General features: G+C 38.0%; 1 protein-coding gene across 5 annotated transcripts in view; it reads right to left on the bottom strand.

Annotated features, from left to right (window-relative positions):
- Positions 1 to 23,261, bottom strand: part of pomt1 (protein-O-mannosyltransferase 1) — a 235,961-nt gene that overhangs the window by 46,255 nt on the left and 166,445 nt on the right. For 3 of the 5 annotated variants that reach the window (XM_064297586.1, XM_064297589.1, XM_064297588.1), the window contains one exon: positions 20,280 to 20,430. In XM_064297586.1, coding sequence (XP_064153656.1) covers positions 20,280 to 20,430 — 151 coding nt within the window. The remainder of the gene's footprint in view (positions 1 to 20,279; positions 20,431 to 23,261) is intronic. The other 2 variants (XM_064297590.1, XM_064297587.1) reach the window with 1 other exon arrangement.

Raw genomic sequence — 23,261 nt, 5'->3', positions numbered from 1 at the left:
TACGCATTCAGTCTATGGTAGCAGTTAAAGACACTGCATCTGGCAAACTTTTATCGATGACTTTCGTTATTTCTTGAGAAATTCTGAGCATGGCTAAAGCATATGTTTGCTGATAGACCTAGCTGATATACTGTTTTCTGGGCTAAGTTAGAACTGGGGAGCAACAGGATTCATTCTGTCTCTGTCTCTATCTACTGAACACAGATAAGATTTCATCATCCAAATGTAAGTGTTACTGCTGAAAATATTCTGGTTATATACGTTATTTTTTAAATTGAGTGTCTTTAAATAGGTTAGTGGTATTTTAGAATGAGGATATTTCACACTGTAACGTAAACGTTCGTTCGTTGGTTTGCTTGTAGTTTGTGTTTAATGTATGTACCGTATATGACCTCAACTGGAACATTGCCAAAACATGGTGGACAGTTGAATATTGTTTTAATCCCAACCCCATACAAGGAAACATCACATACTGTAGAGTACAGGAAAACATACGAGACTTAATGATTACACATTTCGGTACTGTACCACAGTGTGATAATGTTTCTGCATTATTTTTTTAATCTGATATCAATGTTTCACCTAAAACCTTCAAAAGGGGCACATGTATATGCTTTATAATGGACAAAAAGCATTTTATTCATTTTTGGAGAGATTTTGGATATCTTTCTGTACCCCTAGATATTTTAGACCACTGTACTGACGGAAAGCTTGTAATTTCCACTTGAAAATGATGCAACAGTGAGTTTCTTAGCCCTCTGGGGTTGGGAGCTCCGCCGGCGGAGTTGGACAAGATTAAATGAACTTTCGTTTCTATTTGGATGATTAACTTCACAAGTTGTTATCATACAGATGCAACAAAAACATTGACAGAAACCTTAGAATCGCGACTTTCCAATGCGCCCACTGGCAAATAATATGAATTGTTTTAAAAGTTTTAAATTTGATTAATTAAACCATGTATGCTTCGTTAATCCTTACTCATTACTATGTGAATTTCACTCAGCAGGAGTCCAAATCGCATTCACATGTTAACGACATTATAACTACTCTCCATAGAAGGAGACTAGGGGAGGGGCGATGCGAGATCCATATGAAAAATGCCAAGCCTGAGAAAGCGGGATAAAATGTCAAAGTGTAGCCTAATTAACTTCTTTTGAGGTAAACATTTTGTTTAATTTTGGAAAATGGTCCGTCCGGAAGCCGACACTGATGAAGAGCGGTGTCATTTCGAACAGCGAACTGATCCAGCTGAGGATCAACTTCATGAGTAAGTATATTTCTTATGATCATATTGGTAAATATGTGTACTGTATTGCAACGTATCTCTGTGTTTGTAGGAATATCCAGCAATATGCGCGTTCGTAAATTCCCACACTACGAACGATTAAAACTATTGCATCTCAAAATTATAGGCTAGGCTCTCTGCGTCTGGTTGTGTTAGAAGTAGCAGGTAGACTGTATTTTTTTTGATCATATTGGTAATAAATAGCTCATGTGTGTGTGAATGGGTGTGTGAATGGGTGAATGGGAGGCATCAATTGTAAAGTGATTTGGATAAAAGCGCTATATAAAATGCAGTCCATTTACACACTCACACACCAACGGTGAAAGGCTGCCATGCAAGGTACCAATCAGCTTGTTGGGAGCAATTAGGGGTTAGGTGTCTTGCTCAGGGACACTTCGACACGCCCATGGTGGGGGATCGAACTGGTAACCCTCCGACTGCTAGACAACCGCTCTTACCTCCTGAGCTATATCACTCTCAGCGTAAATGAGAGAAGCCTCATCTGCTGTCAGTAGAAGCGGCACTATCATAATGGGGAAGACTGCCTGTTCTTTGTTGGGTACAACTGTATGGCTAACAATTTCATTGAACATAATATTTATTGGCAATATATTCTTTTCCTAATCCATGTGACATGGAAAACTGATTTGTCAATCTTTGCTCCCTGTGTGCACCGTTTAACCATTTTTAATTTTAGTTTTGATGTACACAAGGGTGTAACTTATGGGGGGATGGGGGGTTATAACCCCCTAACACAATGAAACAGGCCAAATAACTTCCCCAATAATATAGCAGGATGATGAGAAAAATAATTTCATATAGCAAAAATGGGGATTCCATGATGTGATTTAGATATAGGCTACCAATCAGTAAGGCTATCCTATTATCAAATGCTGGGAGAAACAAAGTGCGACAATGTCGGCCTATACAGATGACGAAATACGCTGGGATCAAGATTCATGTCCTTGCAAGTTGTTGCAATCAGATGTCCCCCTGGAGGCCCCTGTCAGCAGCAGTGTTGCCCAGTGCACATTCCTCATTACGCTAACATCAGCGATGAAAGCTCCATCAAATATTCAAACCGCTCAATGTACAACTTACTGTACCAAAACAAACTTTTAAGAAATTAAATCGGACACAGTAAACCTGTTTCATTTAAGTTACGCAATTTAAGCATGCTCTATTTCTAACAACATTTTGTTAAAAGCAAAAAAGCATGTTCTTTCTTTCCATCGTGGTTCAAATTAAGCGAATAAATGCACCAGCCTATTAATGTGTTTCGTTCATCAGCTGTACCTAGTAGCCGGCAAATGCCTGTCGATTTTTTTGAAACTTCAAGCATTTCTAATAGAGGAATCCCTCTAGAAAGGTTGCTGTTCTTGGGGTTTTATGCATTCCCCTCCTCAATATTCTAAATAAATAAAGGTACGCCCCTTGGATGTATAGCTACAACTCCAGAGTTTAGTCACAATCCTCACAGAAGGTAATGATTGCAAAAAGAAAGGTTGACAGACGTGGTGGTTAGCAACAATTGATATGCACAGGAGTGCACTGACTGGCAAATCAGCATGCAGGACACCTTGAAACAAGTTTCCAGAAAGAGACAATTGAAAGAAAAATGGGGAGAAAGTGCAAACAAGCTGCTGATTATGTAATGAAAAGCAGTAACTTATCAATGTTTGGAATTAAAGTCTAATTTCACCCTGATCTTTGCATTTTTTTCCTACCAATTTTCGGCATTTTTTTATTTTGTTATATTCAAAATAAATGTTGATAAAGAAAAGAAAACAATAAGACTTTATTATACATTATAATAATAATAATAATAATAATAATAATAATAATAATAATAATAATTATTATTATTATTATTAAAAGTAGGCTACTTTCAAGTACCCACCCCAAAGGTTCCGGTACTTTTGGAAAGTACTACCCCCTGAGCAGGGACGTTTTTGGGGGTAAATTAAAGTCCCCGGAATTTAATTTAGACCCTAGTTCCTGCGGTCGAAACGCACTGAGTTCCTCAAAAGGTTCCTAGTTCCGGGGTAAAGTTCCTGCGGTGGAAACGCGGCTTTTGTTGTCTTTAGGCTACTTTGTTACAACTTTGGAGGTATGCTTAGGATCATTGGGCCTCATTCACTAACGTTGCGTACGCATAAATCTGTGCTTAAACCCTGCGTATGCACGTTTTAGGCACAATTGTGGGATTCATCAATATGTTCTTACTTGAATTTGTTCTTATTGTGCGAACAAATTTAGAGCTGCCTCAGACCACGTGTACGCAAAAATAATGAAGGCCACAAGTCTTTGAAAATTATTTAAAAATTGTAAATTAATCTTAGACAAATAGTAGAAATGGGTAAATATTCAATATTTGAAATTGTAAATAATATTTAGTAAATATAGCTGCAAGCAGCAATGCGGGGCCCTACGAACATGTCCAAGCCGGGTAAATCATAGCTGTTAACACCCTATAGGGAGACATGCACCATACATGTACATGGGCAATTTTGGACCAACTGGACTTACGGTTTATTAGAAGAAACTTTTTATAGGTTTTGCCAAATTTTCAATCTGCAGAAAAATCCATCATGGCGGACTTCATGGGTTCTTGAGCCTTGCAGTGATACGGCCACTCTTCCTTTATGGCACCTTCACGGGCAAATTTGTGGGTACACTGCGACCATATTGTTCAACCCGGCAACTATCCTTTAACAACTCTTAAAGACAATAGTCCAAAGAGTGGTCCAATACACAAAACCTCATTGTGCCATAACTCTAGGAGGAGATGGTTGAATGTGTTTTTGACAAAATCAAAGATGGATGAAACACAAAATGGCTGACATGGAGATTTCATAAGTTCCAAGTTAGGATCCTTAACTTGAAGCACTAGCACTAGAAAGTTAGTTGAAATATCTGCTTTTGTGCCAAAGTAATGGGGATTTAAAATGTTTTTTTTTCATGGTATAGTGCCCCCAAGTGGCTAAATTTCATGAAACTTGGTGCATACCCAGTACTAACAAAGTGTACCAAGTTTGGCATCACTCCAACAAAGCACTGCTGAGATATGACTACTTCCTGTTTTGGTGTCTTTTACCACTAAATTTCATTTGATGACTGTGGCTATATCAGTTGACCCATCACAATTCTTTTGACAACTTTTGGTCAGAACCCGTTCTTGATGATTCATGCCAAATTTGATTATACGGTTATACGGTCAACGGTCTAGGACTAGTTCGCAAAAGTAGGTTTTTCGAAAAAATTCTAAATATGATTTTTCTTTTCAGAAATCCAAGACAGTGGAAGGGTCTATTCAATGCATCGTGTCTCAGGGATTCAGGGGATGTAAGGATCACAACTCTAGGACAAACGGTTCAAAAGTTATAAGAAAAAAATGTACTCGGAAATTTAACCTGTTGGTGGCGCTACAGGGAATGATGGATTGACCCCAAATTTGGTGCCTGGATACCTTGGACTGTGCTCTATGAAGGTGCCAGATTCCACCAAAATCCACCTAGGACTTCTATGGCCTGCCATAGAAATTTATTGAAAAACCGGTAATACCAAGATGGCCTAAAAACAAAATGGCCAACACAGAGCGTTCATAATTTCCCCGTTAGGGTCCTTTACTGTGATGATGCATAAGAAATTTGGCTGAAACATCTGCTTTGGTTCCAAAGTGATAGGCATTTTTTTTCTGTTTTTCTGGTATAGCGCCCGCATGTAGCCAAATGTCATGAAACTTGGTGGGTACCCAATATTCCCCCTGGCAATAAAGTATACCAAGTTTGGCGTGACTCCAACCAAGCATTGCTGACATATGGCTCACTTCCTGTTTGGTGTCTTCGCCATCGCATTTCATTGGACGACATATTGTTTGCCCAAGCAAAATTCTGTGAATAACTTTTGGTCAGAACCGTCTCTAGATAGACGCACCAAATTTGGTGGTGATAGGTTCAACGATCTACATTACATTACATTACATTTATTTAGCAGACGCTTTAATCCAAAGCGACGTACAAAAAGTGCATTCCATGGTCAAGGACCATGGATCTAGGACTAGTTCGCAAAAGTAGGTTTTTCGAAAAATTCAAAACGGTGGAAAATCCAATATGGCGGAATTTAATGGCAATGGGTGCATTGGAATCGAAATGACCCAAGGATTTGAAATTTGCATTTTGAATCGGTTACTATAGCGCCACCTATAGACAAATTGTGGTCATTCTTTCTGGCACAGTTACTCATGGTCTCTAGTTTCGACCTGGTAATTTATATAATTTTTGGTCAAGGACTTTTTGAGTTATTTGACCAAGTCCAGGAAAAGAATAATAATAATAATAATAATAATAATAATAATAATAATAATAATAATAATTAGACAATTCCTGCAGAAATTTTGAAGCGTGGTTGCCACCAATGCAAAGTCGACTTTGTGCTGAACAGAGTGAACAGTTTCTGTAGTATGAGCAGAGAGAGTATTGCGTACGTGCTAGAACATCATGGCAACGAGTTGATTTGCGACACATATACTCAGAGCTAAATTAACCCTTCACCAAAACTTGAGATCTCAGTGTTTTACTCATGGTATGCGGTGACGAGTGACGGCGAATCATAAAGCTAGCTGGCATGTTCAGAGGGTCTTGGAAAAACCCTATGTCTACACTGTGTGATCGCACCATTTTAAAAAGCAAGACAAGGCTAGGGAGATTAATTTGATTGACTTATGGTTTTGCGTGAATTCCAGCTCATGTTATCCGTACAACATACAACTAAAAACATTTAAATGGGCTGTATATCAGTGTTTAATCTGTTACCTTAGAGACCAACTCATAGACAGAGGATAGTAGCCTATTATGTGTTAGCTGAGCCGAATTTCCAAGAACAAAAATGAGGTGAGAAATATGTGTTAAAATAGTTGCATTTTAACTCATTTTAAATACAGCTTCTGTGAATAACTATCGGCTGGTAGCCAGTACTACTACTAGCGTCTAAGGCTGTCAAAAGTGCCATGAAATTGAGTTCGAATATTAGCTTTTGTAATTAGTTAGAGTTCGAATATAATCGAATATCATTTGCATATAATTCACAAAAAAAAGCTGCTTATTGTCGGGCGCAATATGCACGTGACGCTAACTCTAAACTGGCCTGCCACAACTCGGCATTTATTAATCACAATAATAGGGGAATGATTGTTTATAGGAAATCCCTGTTTTTTTCTTAACACAAAAACTATTCAAACGGCTAATACTTGTAGCCTAAAACAACATAAATTACTCTGTTTAGTTTGTTTACCTTCTTTCATCATCCAATTTTATCAAAATCTTCGGAACAGAAAGGAAACATAGCCTGCCATGGGAACATTATTTTGCCTAAATTGTTAGCTGACCAGATCCATTGAACGAAGTGAAAAAAGAGACTGGCTCGCGAGGCTAGCTGACCAGTAACGTTAGGTGTCCATGGAGCTGAAAGTATCACCGGAGGTTATTGGCAAGGAAAACCAGACGATCCACTTGCTCTGGGTCCAGGGTAGAATGTTTTTTGTTGACAGAGGAAGTAACGTTAGCACAGGAAATGAACTTTGCGTGCATGAACATGATTCGCCGTATGAAAAGCCTGTATATTCATGTTAATTACAAAACGCGGGATCCAAAACTAATATTCGAATGCTCAAATTTAGGTTCGAACTTTAAAAAAAAAAGAAAGATTTTTGAATATTTTTTGAACTTCAATATTTTTTGACAGCCCTACTAGCTTCTGTTGTAACGAGGGGTGCATCAACAGGCAAGCGGAATTGTGTACTGTAGCAAATGCGTTGGGGTGAGAAAGCGTTGCTTTCACTGCTACAACAGACTGAATGAGTAATGCAGCTATAATGAAACCAAAGTTTCCAATACGCTGGGATATAAAATGGTATTACAAAAGTAAAATTTTACATATTATACATATTTAGAAAACTTATTCTGTCACCTATTGGATCGATGAAGTGTAGATAAAGCCAGATTGTACTACAAAGTTCAACAACACCTAAAGCAACTTGTGTGGTATTACAAGCTGACATAGTTTTGCCAAATTCATTTATTTAAAATTCGTCACCATCGCACATGTGTACTCTTGGGTATTCTCTCCATCAAGGGTGATAAGGACAGGTTGTTTCGTTAAAAATTGTGTGATTTGTGGTGTGACAAAGTTGGCACTCCATGCTAATGCACATTCATATTTCAAAGTAATGTTTCTCATGAACCGCAAGTTGGATCGTCTCACGCACGGGTATGTAGATTGTCCAAAATCATGAAATCTATGCCGCTTGGACTCTTTTCTCCTTCGCCTAGTATTTATCTGGCTTGGACGTGTTCGTAGGACCCCGCATTGCTGCTTGCAGCTATATTCATTATTATTCTTTTCCTGGACTTGGTCAAATAACTGAAAACGTCTTTGACCAAAAATGATATAAATAACCAGGTCGAAACTAGAGACCATGAGTAACTATGCCAGAAAGAATGACCACGATTCGTCCATAGGTGGCGCTATAGTAACGCTTCAAAACACAAATTTCAAAATGTTGGCATTTCCACCCCGTTTGATGAAAGTTTATGAAACCAGGTGTACTTGTGTCATTCCTCATGAGGAACAAATATGCCTCAAGAACCCATAAAGTCCTCCATGATGGATTTTTCTGCAGACTGAAAATTAGGCAAAACCTATAAAAAGTTTCTTCTAATAAACCGTAAGTCCAATTGGGCCGAAATTGCCCTTGTACGTGTATGGCGAATGTCTCCCTATAGGGTGTTAACAGCTAAGAGATCCATTCCAAGATGGTGGAGAAACTGGTATTTAAAAAAAACAAAATTAGCCCACAAATGCTTATAACTGTGCTTATAACTTCTTACAACAGTAATCTACGGACTTGAAACGGACTGGGCATGAAGAGGGCACCACCATGTTGTACCATATCGGCGCAGTTGCAGATATCTCAAAAAACAAGGAAATTACAGGCATTTGAACTTTTGGTGAAAATCTAATGCTAATATAGCGCTTTAAAACTCATCTTCTCATGAACGCTTTACCTGATTCCGTCACCATTGCACATGTGTACTCTTGGGTATTGTCTCCATCAAGGGTGATAAGGACAAGATTTTTCATTAAAAATTGCGTGATTTGTGGTATGACAAAGTTAGCACTTTATGCTAATGCACATTCATATTTCAAAGTAATATTTCCAATGAACCGAAAGTATGTAGATTGTCCAAAATCCTGAAATCTATGCCGCTTGGACTCTTTTCTCCTTCGACTTGTCTTTACCCTGCTTGGACATGTTCGTAAGGCCCCGCATTGCTGCTTGCAGCTATATTTTATATCATTTTTGGTCAAGGACTTTTTGAGTTATTTGACCAAGTCCAGGAAAAGAACAATAATAATAATAATAATTAAAGCCGCAAGCGGCGTTGGGAGGGGTCCAAGCATTGCGTCCCCTATGGAGATATTTTAAAATGCTTTTGTCCTCATGATCATATATCTTCACCCAACATATCTACTGAATATCATGATGATTGCATAAAATATTGATGACTTACGGCCAATTTTGTGCTAAGAGACGCTGTCAGATGACTTAGGTGCGTCGCCATGGATGTGTCCTGGCCGCTTGCCGTAAAGGCCTTTACTATGCCGTAACACTTAGATGGTATGTCATAATATAGCCCGGCGTGTATGTAGAGCTCCAGCGCTTCCACACCGCAACTAAAAAAGGCATCAGACTAGTGTTGTCACGATACCAAAATTTTGACTTTGATACCGATAACAGGTTTAGTATCATGATACTCGATACTGAAATGATACTTTAAACTTAAACGATACTGATCCGATACTTGGTACCTAACAATACTGAAATTACCTTAATAGATCAGAAACGTAATGTCCACAAGCGCTGACCTCATTTTCAAATTCACGGTTTATTAACAACCTGGATTATTAACAACCTTTAAGTTGAAGCCTGTTCAACATATTAATAAGCATAGGCCTATAGTGTTACAACATTACACAATAGGAAAATATATTAAATATATTTCAAAAATTAAACAATTGTGAACTAAATAATCTTTGAACACTTTCACATTTAAATAGATCTAAAACAGCATATTTTAACCTCTTAAGGCACAAGCCAAATTTTGCCAATCCTTGCCCATTTAGGGGGTACCCTATTTAAAGCTTTATAACTCCAGACGTGAACACCACAGAGACTTGAAAAATGGCTTAAATGAAGCAAGACATTTGTACAATTTACAATACTAACACAGATTAGTTTATATTCATAATTTTGGAAGAAATAAAGTGCCACAAATGCAATTGTTTTGACAAAAAATCCAAAATAAATTTTCACTTTTTAAGTTTGCAATGAAATACTGCGAGATTGAATATATGCAGGAGGTTAAACTATACATGTGCTAGGTCAAAAACTTCTTGACCACAAGTTCATAAAATCTAAGGGTGGATATGTAGAACTACTATAGAATCTATGAAGCAAAAACTAAGCAGTGTACCCAGCATCTCCAAATCTATCCAAAATGTCTAAATTATGCATTGCTGTAAATCATAACATATCCATGTATTTCACTACAAATCAACTGTTTTGACTCAAGAAAATCACTGTTGCATAATTTTCAAATGGGAATTACAAGCTTTCAGTCAGTACAGTGGTCTAAAATAGCTAGGTGTCCAGAAACATATTCAAAATCTCTCCAAAATTGAATAAAATGCTTTTTGTCCATTATAAAGCATATAAATGAGCCCCTTATGAGGGTTTAAGATGAAACATTGCTATCAGATTTAAAAAATAATGCAAAAATATTGTCACACAATGCGGTACAGTACCTAAATGTGTAATAATTAACTCGTGTGTATTTCTATACTCTGTGCTCTAGTTATGTTTTCTTGTATGGGGATGAGACAACATGAAAACAATTTTCACCCGTCCACCACGTTTTGGCAATGTTCCAGCTCTGACGTCATCACTGTTGCATGCTTCACAAAAACTATTACACTTCAGTCTAACGCTTACATTACAGTGTGAAATATTTACATTATATAACACCACTAACCTATTTAAAGATACTCAATTTCAAAAATAACGTATATAACCGAAATATTTTGAACGGTAATACTTACATAGCAATGATGAAATCTCCTCTATGTTCAGTAGATAGAGACAGAGACAGTATCAATGATATTGTTCTATTCGCTTCTGTTTTGCTCCAGAAAACGATGTCAGCTAGGTCTATCAGCAAACATATGGCTTAGCTATGTTCAGAAGTCCTCAATAATAATAGTATTTTACAGTGTGAAATATCCACATTATATAATACCACTAATCTATTTAAAGACACTCAATTTCAAAAACAACGTATATAACCGAAATATTTTGAGCAGTAATACTTACATAGCAATATGACATTTTATCTGTGTTAAGTAGTATAGAGACAGAGACAGTAAATCAATGACAAAGTCCTATCCGCTTCTGTTTTCGTCAGAAAACGATGTCAGATAGGTCTATCAGCAAAGATATGGCTTAGCTATGCCCCAAAGTCCTCAATAATAATAGTACTCTCCAAGAAATTATGAAAATCGTTGACAACGTTTCGTTAGGTGCATCCTCTTTCACTGCTACCGCAGAGTGAATACGTAAGTGAATGAGAAGATAAGAAAATTTTCGGTTACGCTGACCGATAAAACGCTATTCCAAAAGCAAAATCAGACATGTTATACATTGTTAGAAAGCTTATACTCTCACCTACTGAATAAATGAATTGTCAATCATGCCAGGCTGTGCTAAAAAGGGTGACAACGCCGTAAACAACAGGTGTGGTATTACGCACAGCTATTTTTGAAGGTACCCAGGCATCACAGATGTCTTCTAGCTGCTTGCTGTAAAGAAGTTTACTAGATGTCGTAACACTGTAGATGTGGAGCTACAGCTCTTCCACACCGCAACTAATACAAAAGTCCAAATGGCAGGCAAACAATATAGCGGACATAGGTGTAGAGCACATTCAGATGCATCGTTCGATGAAGTTTTGTGTTGATCTGACTTATGGTGTGGGAGTTATGGAATTTTATGGAAGTATGACCCCTTGTTATAGCGCCACCATCTGGCCAACATAGGTGATTTGTTGTGCCTGAGTAGTGGGGGGCCATAGGAACCCACCTACCAAATTTGGTTGGTCAACTTGTGGTTGCAGAGCCTCAGACATTTTAGCGGAGAAAGCTTCCACGCCGTAACTAAAAAGTCAAAATGGCAGGCAAACAATATGGCGGACATAGGTGGTCCCAATGAATATTATGTTTGATATTATGTCATTTGGAATGTTTAACGTTTGATTTTTTGATGTTCAATCATATTTATCTAGCAGTGATTTATCTAATATGCTTATCTGTGCTCTATTAGTCTGTCCTACTATTTGAGTAATTTTCCTCATGCGCATCAGTATGCATGGGCGTGAGTAGCCAGAAGGTATTCGATGGAGCGGGACGTGGAGCAACAGTTTTCTGACCGTACTGGTTTCCAGGCCTGATAGTGCTTAAGATCGGAAAAAGAACAGATCGCTAGATTTAGGACTCCATGTGGAGACGTTTTATTTTTTAACTGACGCATTTTGTGGAATACATCATCCATTTCTTTTATCTTACACCTGCCTCGTTTATGCTATATGGATGCTAGCTATCTCAGGTCTGGTTATTAAGCTACAGAAGGCTTATGTGGAAGGTTGTCTTTTGGAAACCGATGTGGGGTCCTGGAGAGAACAGTCTTGGCGTTGTAAAATTGTGGAGGTTTCCAGATATGGGGCGCACGGTGCAAACCGAATCCTTGTTCTGTAGCAACGGTGATGTGGTTGTCCCCCCGGTCGGTCGTCGGCAAGGTTATTCTTCCTGGAGCTCGTAGTGGTTAGTCGGCGCAGCGTCGGGAGTGCGCTGGTTTCCATGGATCAGGCTTAGTCGCCGCAGGCGAGCTAAATCGGCAGAGCCTGGTTGCTGTGTACAGTGACTTTATCTGTGCGTTTAGATAAAGTCGGCACAGACTGACCAAGTGTACCTACACTTGGATTTTCCCATGGTATCAAGGGCAAAAAGGCAGTAGCTCCAAAGGTAGGCCCTTAAATACAGCCACGGGTGCCAATTAACTACCAATTGACTCCTAATTATGACAATTTGCCAAACAGAAGCTTCTAAAAAGTCATTACATTAATTTCTGGAATCTTCCAGACTGATTAAAGAGACAGACAACTTAAGTAAACCTTTGACCCACTGGAATTCTGATATAGTGAATTAAAGCTGAAATAAATCTGTCTCTAATCGATTGTTTTAACATTACCTCTGATGTGAACAAAGTAGATGCCCTAACTGACTTGACAAAATAACATGAAATGTGCAGAGTTGTGAAAAACTGAGTTTGAATATCTTTAGCTTAGGTGTATGTAAACTTTTGGACTCAACTGTACAAAGCACTGTAAGTCATTAACACTTCCAAAATCTACGCCTGCCATTAAAAGGACTGACACCAAAATTACACCAAGTTACAATAAACAATATAGGCTACCTTAGCATTAGGTAGCAGTAGTGCTTTGGAATACAGAATGTTTAATTTGTGTTAGCTAAATTAGCCAATATTGTTTATTTTAACATGGCATAATTTTGATATTAGTCCTGGCGTTTTTGTATGTTGAAAACATTTTTTGCAGATATCATTTATTTTTGCAAAGCGTTAGTTATGAGAAAGTGATAAGAGTCTTCTTCTTCTTTCAGTATGCGTACAAATACATGCATGTAAACACGCAGTACAGCATAGGCAGTCCCGGATGTAGACTGGTTTGATTGGGAAGCAGATTTTGGGGGGGCGAAGTTGAGGACATAATTTGTGATGAGCAGCGCAGCAAACCTGGATGCAAAAATGCAAAGTAACCTTTTAAGAAACAGTTGTGGATTATGGCTGTCCTTGTGTGAATTTGTACAGTCTGATCAACGTGTACCATTTAGCACTTTTGCTTTGCTATATATGTAAAACAATGGCTGTGACAAAGGGTGCCGTGGCATAAGTATAAAAGAGGCTTGCACCATCAGAGAAGCAACAGGAATGTCCCCAGTGTATGTACTCACTGATTTGACGGCCATCCAATGAGCCTTCATTGACAAAAATTATCAGCAAGCTCATTGAATTTGAGCTCCCTAGGTCGCAACTTGAGTACCCTTCTGTCCTGCCCCGTTTTCTGTTATTTCGTTTGAGATGCACTTTTAGTGCTTCGAAGGTTTATAAGGCATTTTGACACACTTAGCTGTAGGTAGGACTCTTCTTCGCTGTTTTCCTTAGCTAGATCACTGACCTTACGTGAGAATTAGAGAAGGTGAATTAGGTAACAGTTGTGACAAATAGGAACACTTGACAGTGGAGAATAGTGGCACAGACATATTTCCCAACAACCTTAGCATATCAGAAAATAACCAATGAAGAAATTGAGTAGTTGAAAAAATATGTTTTCAGCAGAATGGGCATGTAGGTGAACTTTGACATGATCACAGACTATAGTGCAAAGAAAATATAGTGAGCATGAACGAGATGAGTTTCCTTATTGAGCGGTATATAAAACAGATGGTATTACAAATTAATCGATTATATACACCAGCGTTTCCCAACTGGTGTGCCGTGGCACTCCGGTGTGCCATCAGGCGAGGTCAGGTGTGCCGTGTGAAAAATCCTTTAAAAAAAATTTCAACATTCAAATGAATTTTAAAAAACTTAAATGAACAAATCCCATTCACAAAAGCCAAAATAAATGTCATTAAAATGCATGTTGTTTAATTAAATCCCCAAAAGAACATTTAGGCCTACGTGCGTGCGTGTGTGGAGGAGGGGCTGCAGGGTGTTTCTTTTTTATGCTTTTGAGAGTGACGTTCCATGAGATTCTGTAAATTTGGAAAGTGTGCCGCGGAAGGAAAAAGGTTTGGAAATGATACACTACCGGTCAAAGGTTTTAGAGCACCCCCAGTTTTAATTAAATTTAAGCAGTTCAAGTCCAGTGAATGAACTGAAATGGTACAAAAGTAAGTGGTAAACTGCCACAAGTTTTTTAAAAAGTTTAGGTTACCAAAAACTGAAAAATAATGTCAATTATAAAAAATGACTTTTTCAGGGAACAAGTAATGGGTTAACAACAGCTTTTCTGCAGCAATGGAAGTAAATTAAGCCTTGAAAGTTGATGAAAATAATTCCTACACGTGTCCCAACTTTTGCTGATTACTTACAAACCCTCTGTCTGTATAAAATCAGTGTTGGAACAGACTGTATTACTACACCCTCTGAAGCATTATTTGGACAATATTGCACTGCAGGAAGTAGTATATTGCTATCATAATGGTGAGAATAAAGCAATTAACAAAGGAAGACAGACAGACCATGATAACCCTTAAAAGTGTAGGTCTTTCCTTTAGAGAAATTGCAAAGAAAGCCATGGTGTCAGTGAGTACAGTTTCCTACACCATCGAAAGGCACTTGGAAACTGGTGGAAACTCTGACAGGAAGAGGTCCAGCAGACCCAAAGCCACAATAGAATCAGAAGACAAGTTTCTGAGAGTCAACAGCTTGCGTGGTAGGTGGCTCACAGGACAACAGCTTCAAGCACAGCTTATCAGTGGTTGGAGTAAGCAAGTCTCAGTTTCAACAAGAAGAGAAGACTTCGAGCTGCAGGTTTGACAGGGCGAGTGGCAATACAAAAGCCATTGCTAAAATAGCTAAATAAGAAAAAGAGGCTTGCCTGGGCCATGAAGCACCGGCAGCGGACTACTGTAAGGAGGTCTTATTGACCAATGAATCAAAATTTGAAATCTTCGGTTAATCAGGCAGGGTTTTTGCAGGCCGTCAAGTAGGTGAAAGGATGGTTCCTCAGTGTGACACCAACTGTCAAACATGGAGGAGGAAGCGTGATGGTCTGGGGCTCTTTTGCAGAGTTGGCGACTTGCACACAGTGACTGGCACCCTGAACCGAAAGGGCTGCCACAGCATTTTGCAGCGCCATGCAATACCCTCTGGTCAATGCCTAGTTAGTCAGGGGTTTATCCTACAGCAAGATAATGACCCAGAACATATCTCCAGGTTATGTCAGAACTATCTTAGAAGAAAAGAACAAGACGGTAGGCTTCAAATCATCAAATGGCCAGCACAATCTCCGGACTTAAACCCCATTGAGCTGGCTTGGGTTTAACTGGACAGAAGGGTGAAAGCAAAGCAAACTACAAGTGCAACACATTTGTGGGAACTTCGGCAACAGTGTTGGGAAGATCTTTCCGAACAATATTTGATTTCCAATGTAGAACGAATGCCACGAGTGTGTTCAGCTGTTATATCTGCAAAAGGTGGCTACTTTGATGAGTCGAAAAATTATAATAAATTGTGTTAAACAGAATGATTCCATGATTTCTTTTTTTTAAACCTCCAATTGTTTATTTATTCTATGCTTTAATTTCAGAGTACATTGAGACAACTGCGTAAATTTCAATTAAAACTGGAAAAATGGAGGTGTTCTAAAACTTTTGACCGGTAGTGTAGTTGTTCAAGGAATGTGTCAAATTGCATAGGAAAACTGTTGTACAAATGTACTTTTCTCACATAGACTACTAGTTGTTATAATTATGAATGAGTAATGTCTTTAAATGGAATGTTTTAATGGGGTGTTGCAGACAATACATACCTACTAATTGTTTGTATATGGGTAGATAGAGAACAGGGCGAGGTAACATGAATGTAGAAACATGGCGTTTGCTGATAAGAATGTTTTCTACAGTAGCCAAGTGAAGAAAAGGTAGAAAGGCCACAGTGGTCAGCTGATGTAACTTTTTTAATAAAATCAATAAATGTTCCATCATGAAATGCATATGGCTGCCCGTGGTAAACATGTGCATTGAAGATTCTGATAAGTGCAAAAGAGATAGTTCAGAAGCAACAGACAATTATTAGTTAGCAAATATAAGTCTTAGAAAATATTAGTGTAAAATATGAAAAGATCTGCCTAAGGGCAGGTTTCGATCATCCGACCTTGCGCTTCACAGTCAAGTCCGAGTTCACCGTCAAGTAGCTGTCCAAGGTGTGAATTTTCTCGGTCAAATCTGTTTGTGGTTTTAAAGAATACAGGCCAAAAAACACAGCTGAGCTCCGGTTGTATCAGGAGACCAGGGATTGCCATTCTCCGTGAAGCTCATGTACTCCAGTGATTCCTCGAGGTATTGCAATTTAGTAAGCCTCTGGTCCCAAAAAGCAAATTTCCCCATTGAAGTCCATTCAAAACTACGAATACCCTGGCCAAAGTAAATTATTTTGGACAAAATTTTTAGCTGTAAAATTTCTTCACACTGAACTAATTACTCTCCAGGCACCGATTTTTTTTTTTGTCCCACAGAAGAAGATATAATATTTATTTCATTCCAATTTGGTCTGCTTGGTTTTACGTCACAGCGTGCATAACAGCTTACACGAGCACGGAGCACACGCGCACATTAACAATTATGAGGCTGTTATTGACTCAACAATACAGAAAAGGGTTGAATTCAGAGTTCCTTGCACAGAACCGATGTATCAGAATAGTATTAAACCATGACCTAGGATTACATGAATCCACCACCATTATTGTTTTCATTATATAGTTATCTTGATATATGAATATTACTAATAATTATGTTACCTGCCATAATTTCCTTGTGCCCATTGTTTATAGTGACGACTTGTGACAAATAAATAAATGATTAGTAATAAAGCTGGAATATGTGGCTCTTAAATTAAGATTCTATTATGCTGATTCCACCATATTATGTCTACATTCTCATTCTGATATTGCTACTAATAGTCTAATATCAATAAAAATGTTATTTATTGTAGTACTGCTGTCTTTGCATGATGATGGTGCTGATTATGACTAATCACATATGAAAAACAAATTAAAAAATAAGAATAGCTATATTTAATTTGTTCTTAAATTATGTTTCAAATGATGCAATGGTGCTGATTAAGGTGAAGTGGTGATGATGAAGATGATAAACGTCATTTACAAAGATGACAGTTGTATGAATATAAAATAATACGTAAGCCTAATTTATCAATATTTTTAATTTATCAAGGCATTTTGACATTGATTTATTATTTCTTGGCTAACTCATAGTTCAATGCGCTCAGTAAGTGTGAAAATTTGTCTGTGTGCTGTGATAGACCGACCATCACGTCAGTGGCTACCGCTTCATGGTTCCCTCTTAATTGTAGGCTACTACTCACCACTTATCTAAGGATACAAATGTTCGGTTTTCAGTGCATCCGAAATTTCTTAGCGTATATTTCATGATTAAAAACACAGACATGAAACACAATTTAAGTGATAGGGTACATTTATCAGCACTAGACAATGACATCTTGAATAATTTCCACCTTGTACTGCTTTGTTTATGTCATTCCCTGAGTTCAGGATAGCAGGACTAACAACATTACAGTACAGCAAATCATATCAAAAGGTTGTTGTTGCCCATATTTTACTTTTTCCTGTAAACAATGATAACGAGCCAATATTGTAGGTGACAAGCTCTAATTTTACTACTAAACATTGTTAATATACATAGCCAAAAATATAAAGCACATTGCATGTTTCCATTTGAATAAAAACTAAAACCTTAATATTAATGAAATCTTTTGCTTTCTCTCATGCACCTAACAGGCATTCAAGTCAAAGCAAGCAGATAGATCAAGTGAATTATACTAGCTAGCTGTTCCAGTCTGCAATCGTTGCATTTTCGTAAGATCAGGACCACGCTGGCAAGGAATAGCTAGAAACCGTAGGGACGTCATTAACAGATTTAGAAAGCTTAGGCTACAATCAATTGACTGTAGGATTTAAACTGGTCAGAAGTTGTGGCTAGCCTGCTAGCTAGATGTAATTACTCGTTACATTTGCCTGCCACTAAATGTTTGTATCGTTCTGGAAAGTTTGCCATTCACAACTGTTCTACTGTATAGCTAACAGGCTGGGGCAGGTCAGTAAGACAGCTCGATAGCTAGCTTGTGAAAACTAATAGTTATTTAGTTAGCTGGCTAACCACAACTTCTCACTGCATTTCAGTCTTGATAGCTTGGTGTAGCTTTTTTATAAGTAAGTATCTAGCTAGCTAGCTAATGTAATGTACAGTCTTGCCAAATGCTTCTATAAAAACTTTGACTGCCTTATTTATTACTTTTACGTGTAGAAATGTTAGTAAACAGCGACCGCAACATTACCACCGAGCCACAAACTGACTAGCTGTTGAGACTTGAAATTTTATTGGTGAAAAAGATGTAAGTCCATTTTGCATGTGTATGTGACATTTTTATTGGCTGGTGTAGGTGAAGGATAGGCTGCTGTAGGTAAATGTCCAATGTGGAGACGTATTGATATGATATAATCTGGCACAAAAAATAAGAAGAAGAAGGAGAAAAACTCTAAAATCCCATACATTTGGGGCTTTATTGTGCGGCATGTGAAGTTGTTTGTGAATTCTGTCTGTTGGGGTCAGAAGGTACAGAAATAAAAAAAATTTAAGGGCTGAGAGTCTGTGGTCATTGTGGTTATTTCTGAAGGAATCCCTGAAAAGAGGCAAACTCTTGCTGCGGTATAGGTATGGGGCATGCCGCCCCACCAAGGCGTAACCAGCGGGATGGCATACCTGCCATCTCAATTGATATTTCCCGTATATGAGACTAGTAGGTCACTGCTACTGTTTTTGACAAAGCTCAAATGTTATTTTGTAAATTGCCCCCATTTATTTTGAAAATGCTACTGTATTTTAATCAGTGGAGCAAAAATTGTCCCCTTTAAAAAACTAAAATTACCTACCCTGCTGCCACCCAGGTGAATATTATTCAAAATAATTACAAATGTATACAGATTCAAATGAAAATATGATGATGAACATAACAGTTGACCAAGATTATTGGCTCTGAGTACTATTTGTATGCACACCCACTACTCTACATTTATGCATTTTGCCAGTATTAAATGGCAAACAGTGAAAAGTTTTGTTTCAAATCCATAGAACTTATAATACATAGTGCTTTAGTAACATGGTAGTAACAGGGCTAGCCTGTGACTATGTATACCAAGTAAATGTTCATTGATATAACAGTATTTGTGGGCATTACATACTGAACATGAAAAGATGTTTAAGTTATATCATAACTGAGCAGTTAAACTTATTTTAACACAATGTAGGTTTGGCTTGTTGCCATTTGCTGTCAGTAAGCCCCATTGTTTTCCCATTTTCCCAGATGATTCAGGATTCCATACTCTCAGGAAATAGGACCTGATTTAACCCATCAAATTGATTTACCCAGTCAGGTTGCAATTGACTCAATAAAAATGAAACCTCTTTCAACTGGAATTGGTTGCTATATAGCACATACAACACATAAAATGAAAGCATAATTTGGTCTGAATGATTAAAAATCCTGGAATGTGAATTTGGGAAATGTATTTATTAGGGCATACATTGCTATTTCTGGAATCATGTGGCTTTAAGAAGACAAATTGTCCTTCAATAGACTGTGAAAGTGTCTAATTAAGAACAACTAGCAGCACATTACAATGTAGAGCTTTTTTATTATGATTGGAACAAAAAGCAGCATACATGGTGAGTCCCCAGGATTGGGTATAGAAACACTAAAGCATGGCTCCCTCCTCACTTCCACATAGTGAGGGGGATGACGGCACTGGGACGAAGAACGGACAAAAATTAATTTTCTGTCGCACATACTCTCTGTTCATTTGCTTAAAAAAATCCTAGAAACTTTTCAGAGTGATGTCCAGTTACAAATGTGTAACCTGTGTTTCACAGAAATTATAAAGCCATCCTGCAAAGAAATGCTACCCATGATTTCCTACATTTGTAACTTTGGGGGAGAAAGACTGAATAATATGCTGTGTTAACAATTCATGAAATCTCTTACTTGTTCCATAGCGATGTTCCTCTACATTCCATATTCCACTTTGCTGATAGACCTTGCAGGTCTTATCTCCAACCACCTCCAGCTGCCTGAAACCCCAATCTGGCAGAGAGGACCCGCTGAGCTGTGTGACAACAATAGGAAAGTATATTTCCTGTAACAGTAAAAACAACACTAAAGTACAAGGCAAACAAACAAAGTATGGTAACTTGGTAACTTTCACGCCATTTAAACATCAAAAGTCAACAGGTTTTCATGGAAATTGAGTCTAAGGTAGCAGCATGATTAAATTTAAAAATAAAATTGAACACAGCCCTCACTAATAAACAAAAGGACATGCTTTAATGCATTGTTTGACACATTGGTGAATGTATTTACTAATTAACAATGTTAGAAGAAGTGTAAGTTGGCCCAGAGAGTCAGATGATGCCAACTCATCAGCTGACCCCTCACTGTTGCAGTGTCTAATCTGATTTGACAAAATTTTTGACAGCCCATGCACCCTGTTTGCCCTCTAGCCACAAAAATTGTTAAACAGGTCCCTGTCCTCCTTCCTCATGAGGAATAAATCTGCCTCCAGAAAAAAAGATAACTTTTATTTGTGTTTTTTTACTTGGGGGTGACTGTATAAAGATTTCTGCAACCCCCACAGGCCTTCAATATCCCTGGGTCATAATATATTTATTTATTTGTAAGACGATCTCTGATATTGTGGATTGTGTTCAAAATCTGCTGCTTGCAGAACATTCTGGACAACAGTCTAATCCTCATGTGGCACAAACCATAATGTATCAATCTGTCAAAATTCTTGACCGTTTCTCCAGCTTGTCGCTATTAGTGTCATACACTGTCTCATTGGGCAACATGGCCAGATCAGACCCTGGATGGCCATCAGGTTCACTCACTAGCTTTTTTATCCCAGATAGCATTGGGCAGCCTGTAAGTACTTGGACAGTGACAGTTCTGCGGTTCTGGTTCTGTACTCCAGCAAATTAGGTTTGAAAATATAGCTGCAAGCAGCAATGCGGGGCCCTATGAACATGTCCAAGCTGGGTAAATACTAGGCGAAGGAGAAAAGAGTCCAAGCGGCATAGATTTCAGGATTTTGGACAATCTACATACCCGTGCGTGAGACGATCCAATTTCCAGGTCATGAGAAACATTACTTTGAAATATGAATGTGCATTAGCATAGAGTGCCAACTTTGTCATGCTACAAATCACACAATTTTTAACGAAACAACTTGTCCTTATCACCCTTGATGGAGAGAATACCCAAGAGTACACTTGCACGATGGTGACGGAATCAGGAAAAGCGTTCATGAGAAGATGAGTTTAAAGTGTTATATTAGCATTAGCTTCCTGCCAAAGTTTCAAATGCCTGTAATTTCCTTGTTTTTTGAGATATCTGCAACTGCGTTGACATGGTACAACATGGTGGTGCCCTCTTCATGACCTGTTCATTTCAAGTTTACTTCGTAGGAACCCTAAAAATAGGGTTCCTACTTCGTAGGACTCCTAATAATAATAATAATACCAACGAAAACAATAGGGTTCCTACTTAGTAGGACCCCTAAAAATATCTGCAAGCATAGTTTCTGGCATAGTTACATATGGTCTCTAGCGTATAAGCATGTAGTACATGGACAGGCCAAACATATGTGTGGATGGGTTTGTGAGAGTCAAGATTGATCGAATAGGTGTCTATATGTCCAATTTGTATTGGTATGTATGTATTTAGCTGCCCAGCCTTTCAGTAGTGTGAACTCCTATGCCATGAGTACGATTTACACAAAACTTGCTTCAGACATCCATCTATCCTCACCCTACAAATTTGCCTCAAGAACCACTAAAGTCCATCTACTAGATTTTCCGTCATTATGAATTTTTTGAAAAACACATTTTTGACATCTCCTCCTAAACCGTACATCCGATTGCTACCAAATTTTCTGTGGATCATTACTGGACCAAGCTTATGAAAAGTTATTTAAAAGCTTGTTGATATCTTATTGCGTTTTTAATATATTGACCAATGAACTTCAAAAGGGCGTGGCTCAGCACATAAATAGACCAAAGTCAACAATCGTCAAATTGACCACGAGGGGGCACTACAAATAGTATAGTTCTTATATGACATGATGATGATGGTCCTATACTACCATTAGTGTGTTGTGCAATTAAACCTTTTCATTCATTCATTGAGAATGAACATGTGGTGTCAAGTCAAATTACTTGTATATATAAATGGACTTGACTATTACAATTACTCTGATTCTGACTAGTTCTTATTGCACTTTGCAGCTTTCACCTTCTAACGATCCGTGTTGGCTTGAACCCCGGAATCGCCGCTTGCGGCTATATTAGTTATACAGTGGTCACTGATTTCAGATGACGCTTCTGCCCCGAGAGATCTTCCTGGCAGCGGCAAATTTGCATATATTTTCTTTGTATTTCTACAGGAACTACTTTTGTTCGCGAAACCACCACCAGGTGGCAAATGTGAGCACTCAAAACCGTATCTGGCAGTTAACACTTCAACTGTGGCACTCATGAGAAAAGTAGAACAGTGTTATCGCCACTCTTATTTTAACGGGAAAGGAGAGGAAAGGAAAATACATTTTAAAGCTGAAAATATGGACATCCTTGTTACCCATAACATTTTTGTGTGACATTTACGTTTATAAATTGTTATTCAACGAATTTCATGGACAGACTGTGAAACTTAATAATAGTCAGATAATTTTGAGCACAGTCTAAAGTCATCCATGTTAGTTTCACTTAGGATATAGGGTAGAGTTTGTATAAATGTAACGCATCATAAATGTAACACGGTAAATAACATTTTGTTCACTGCTGCTAGTTGTCATTTGAGAATTGTATGCACAGTCCTTTACCAAATGATTAATGGAAAAGAAACAGCAGTTATCACACACATTTATTATAAGCACACACCAGATTGGTCTGCTTTGACTATTTGGTTTTGTGT

This window comes from Anguilla rostrata, chromosome 10 (genome assembly GCF_018555375.3).
Source record: "Anguilla rostrata isolate EN2019 chromosome 10, ASM1855537v3, whole genome shotgun sequence".
Lineage (NCBI taxonomy): Eukaryota > Metazoa > Chordata > Actinopteri > Anguilliformes > Anguillidae > Anguilla > Anguilla rostrata.
Note: the sequence above shows the minus strand (reverse complement) of the source record. Positions and strands in the feature narration are given on the sequence as shown.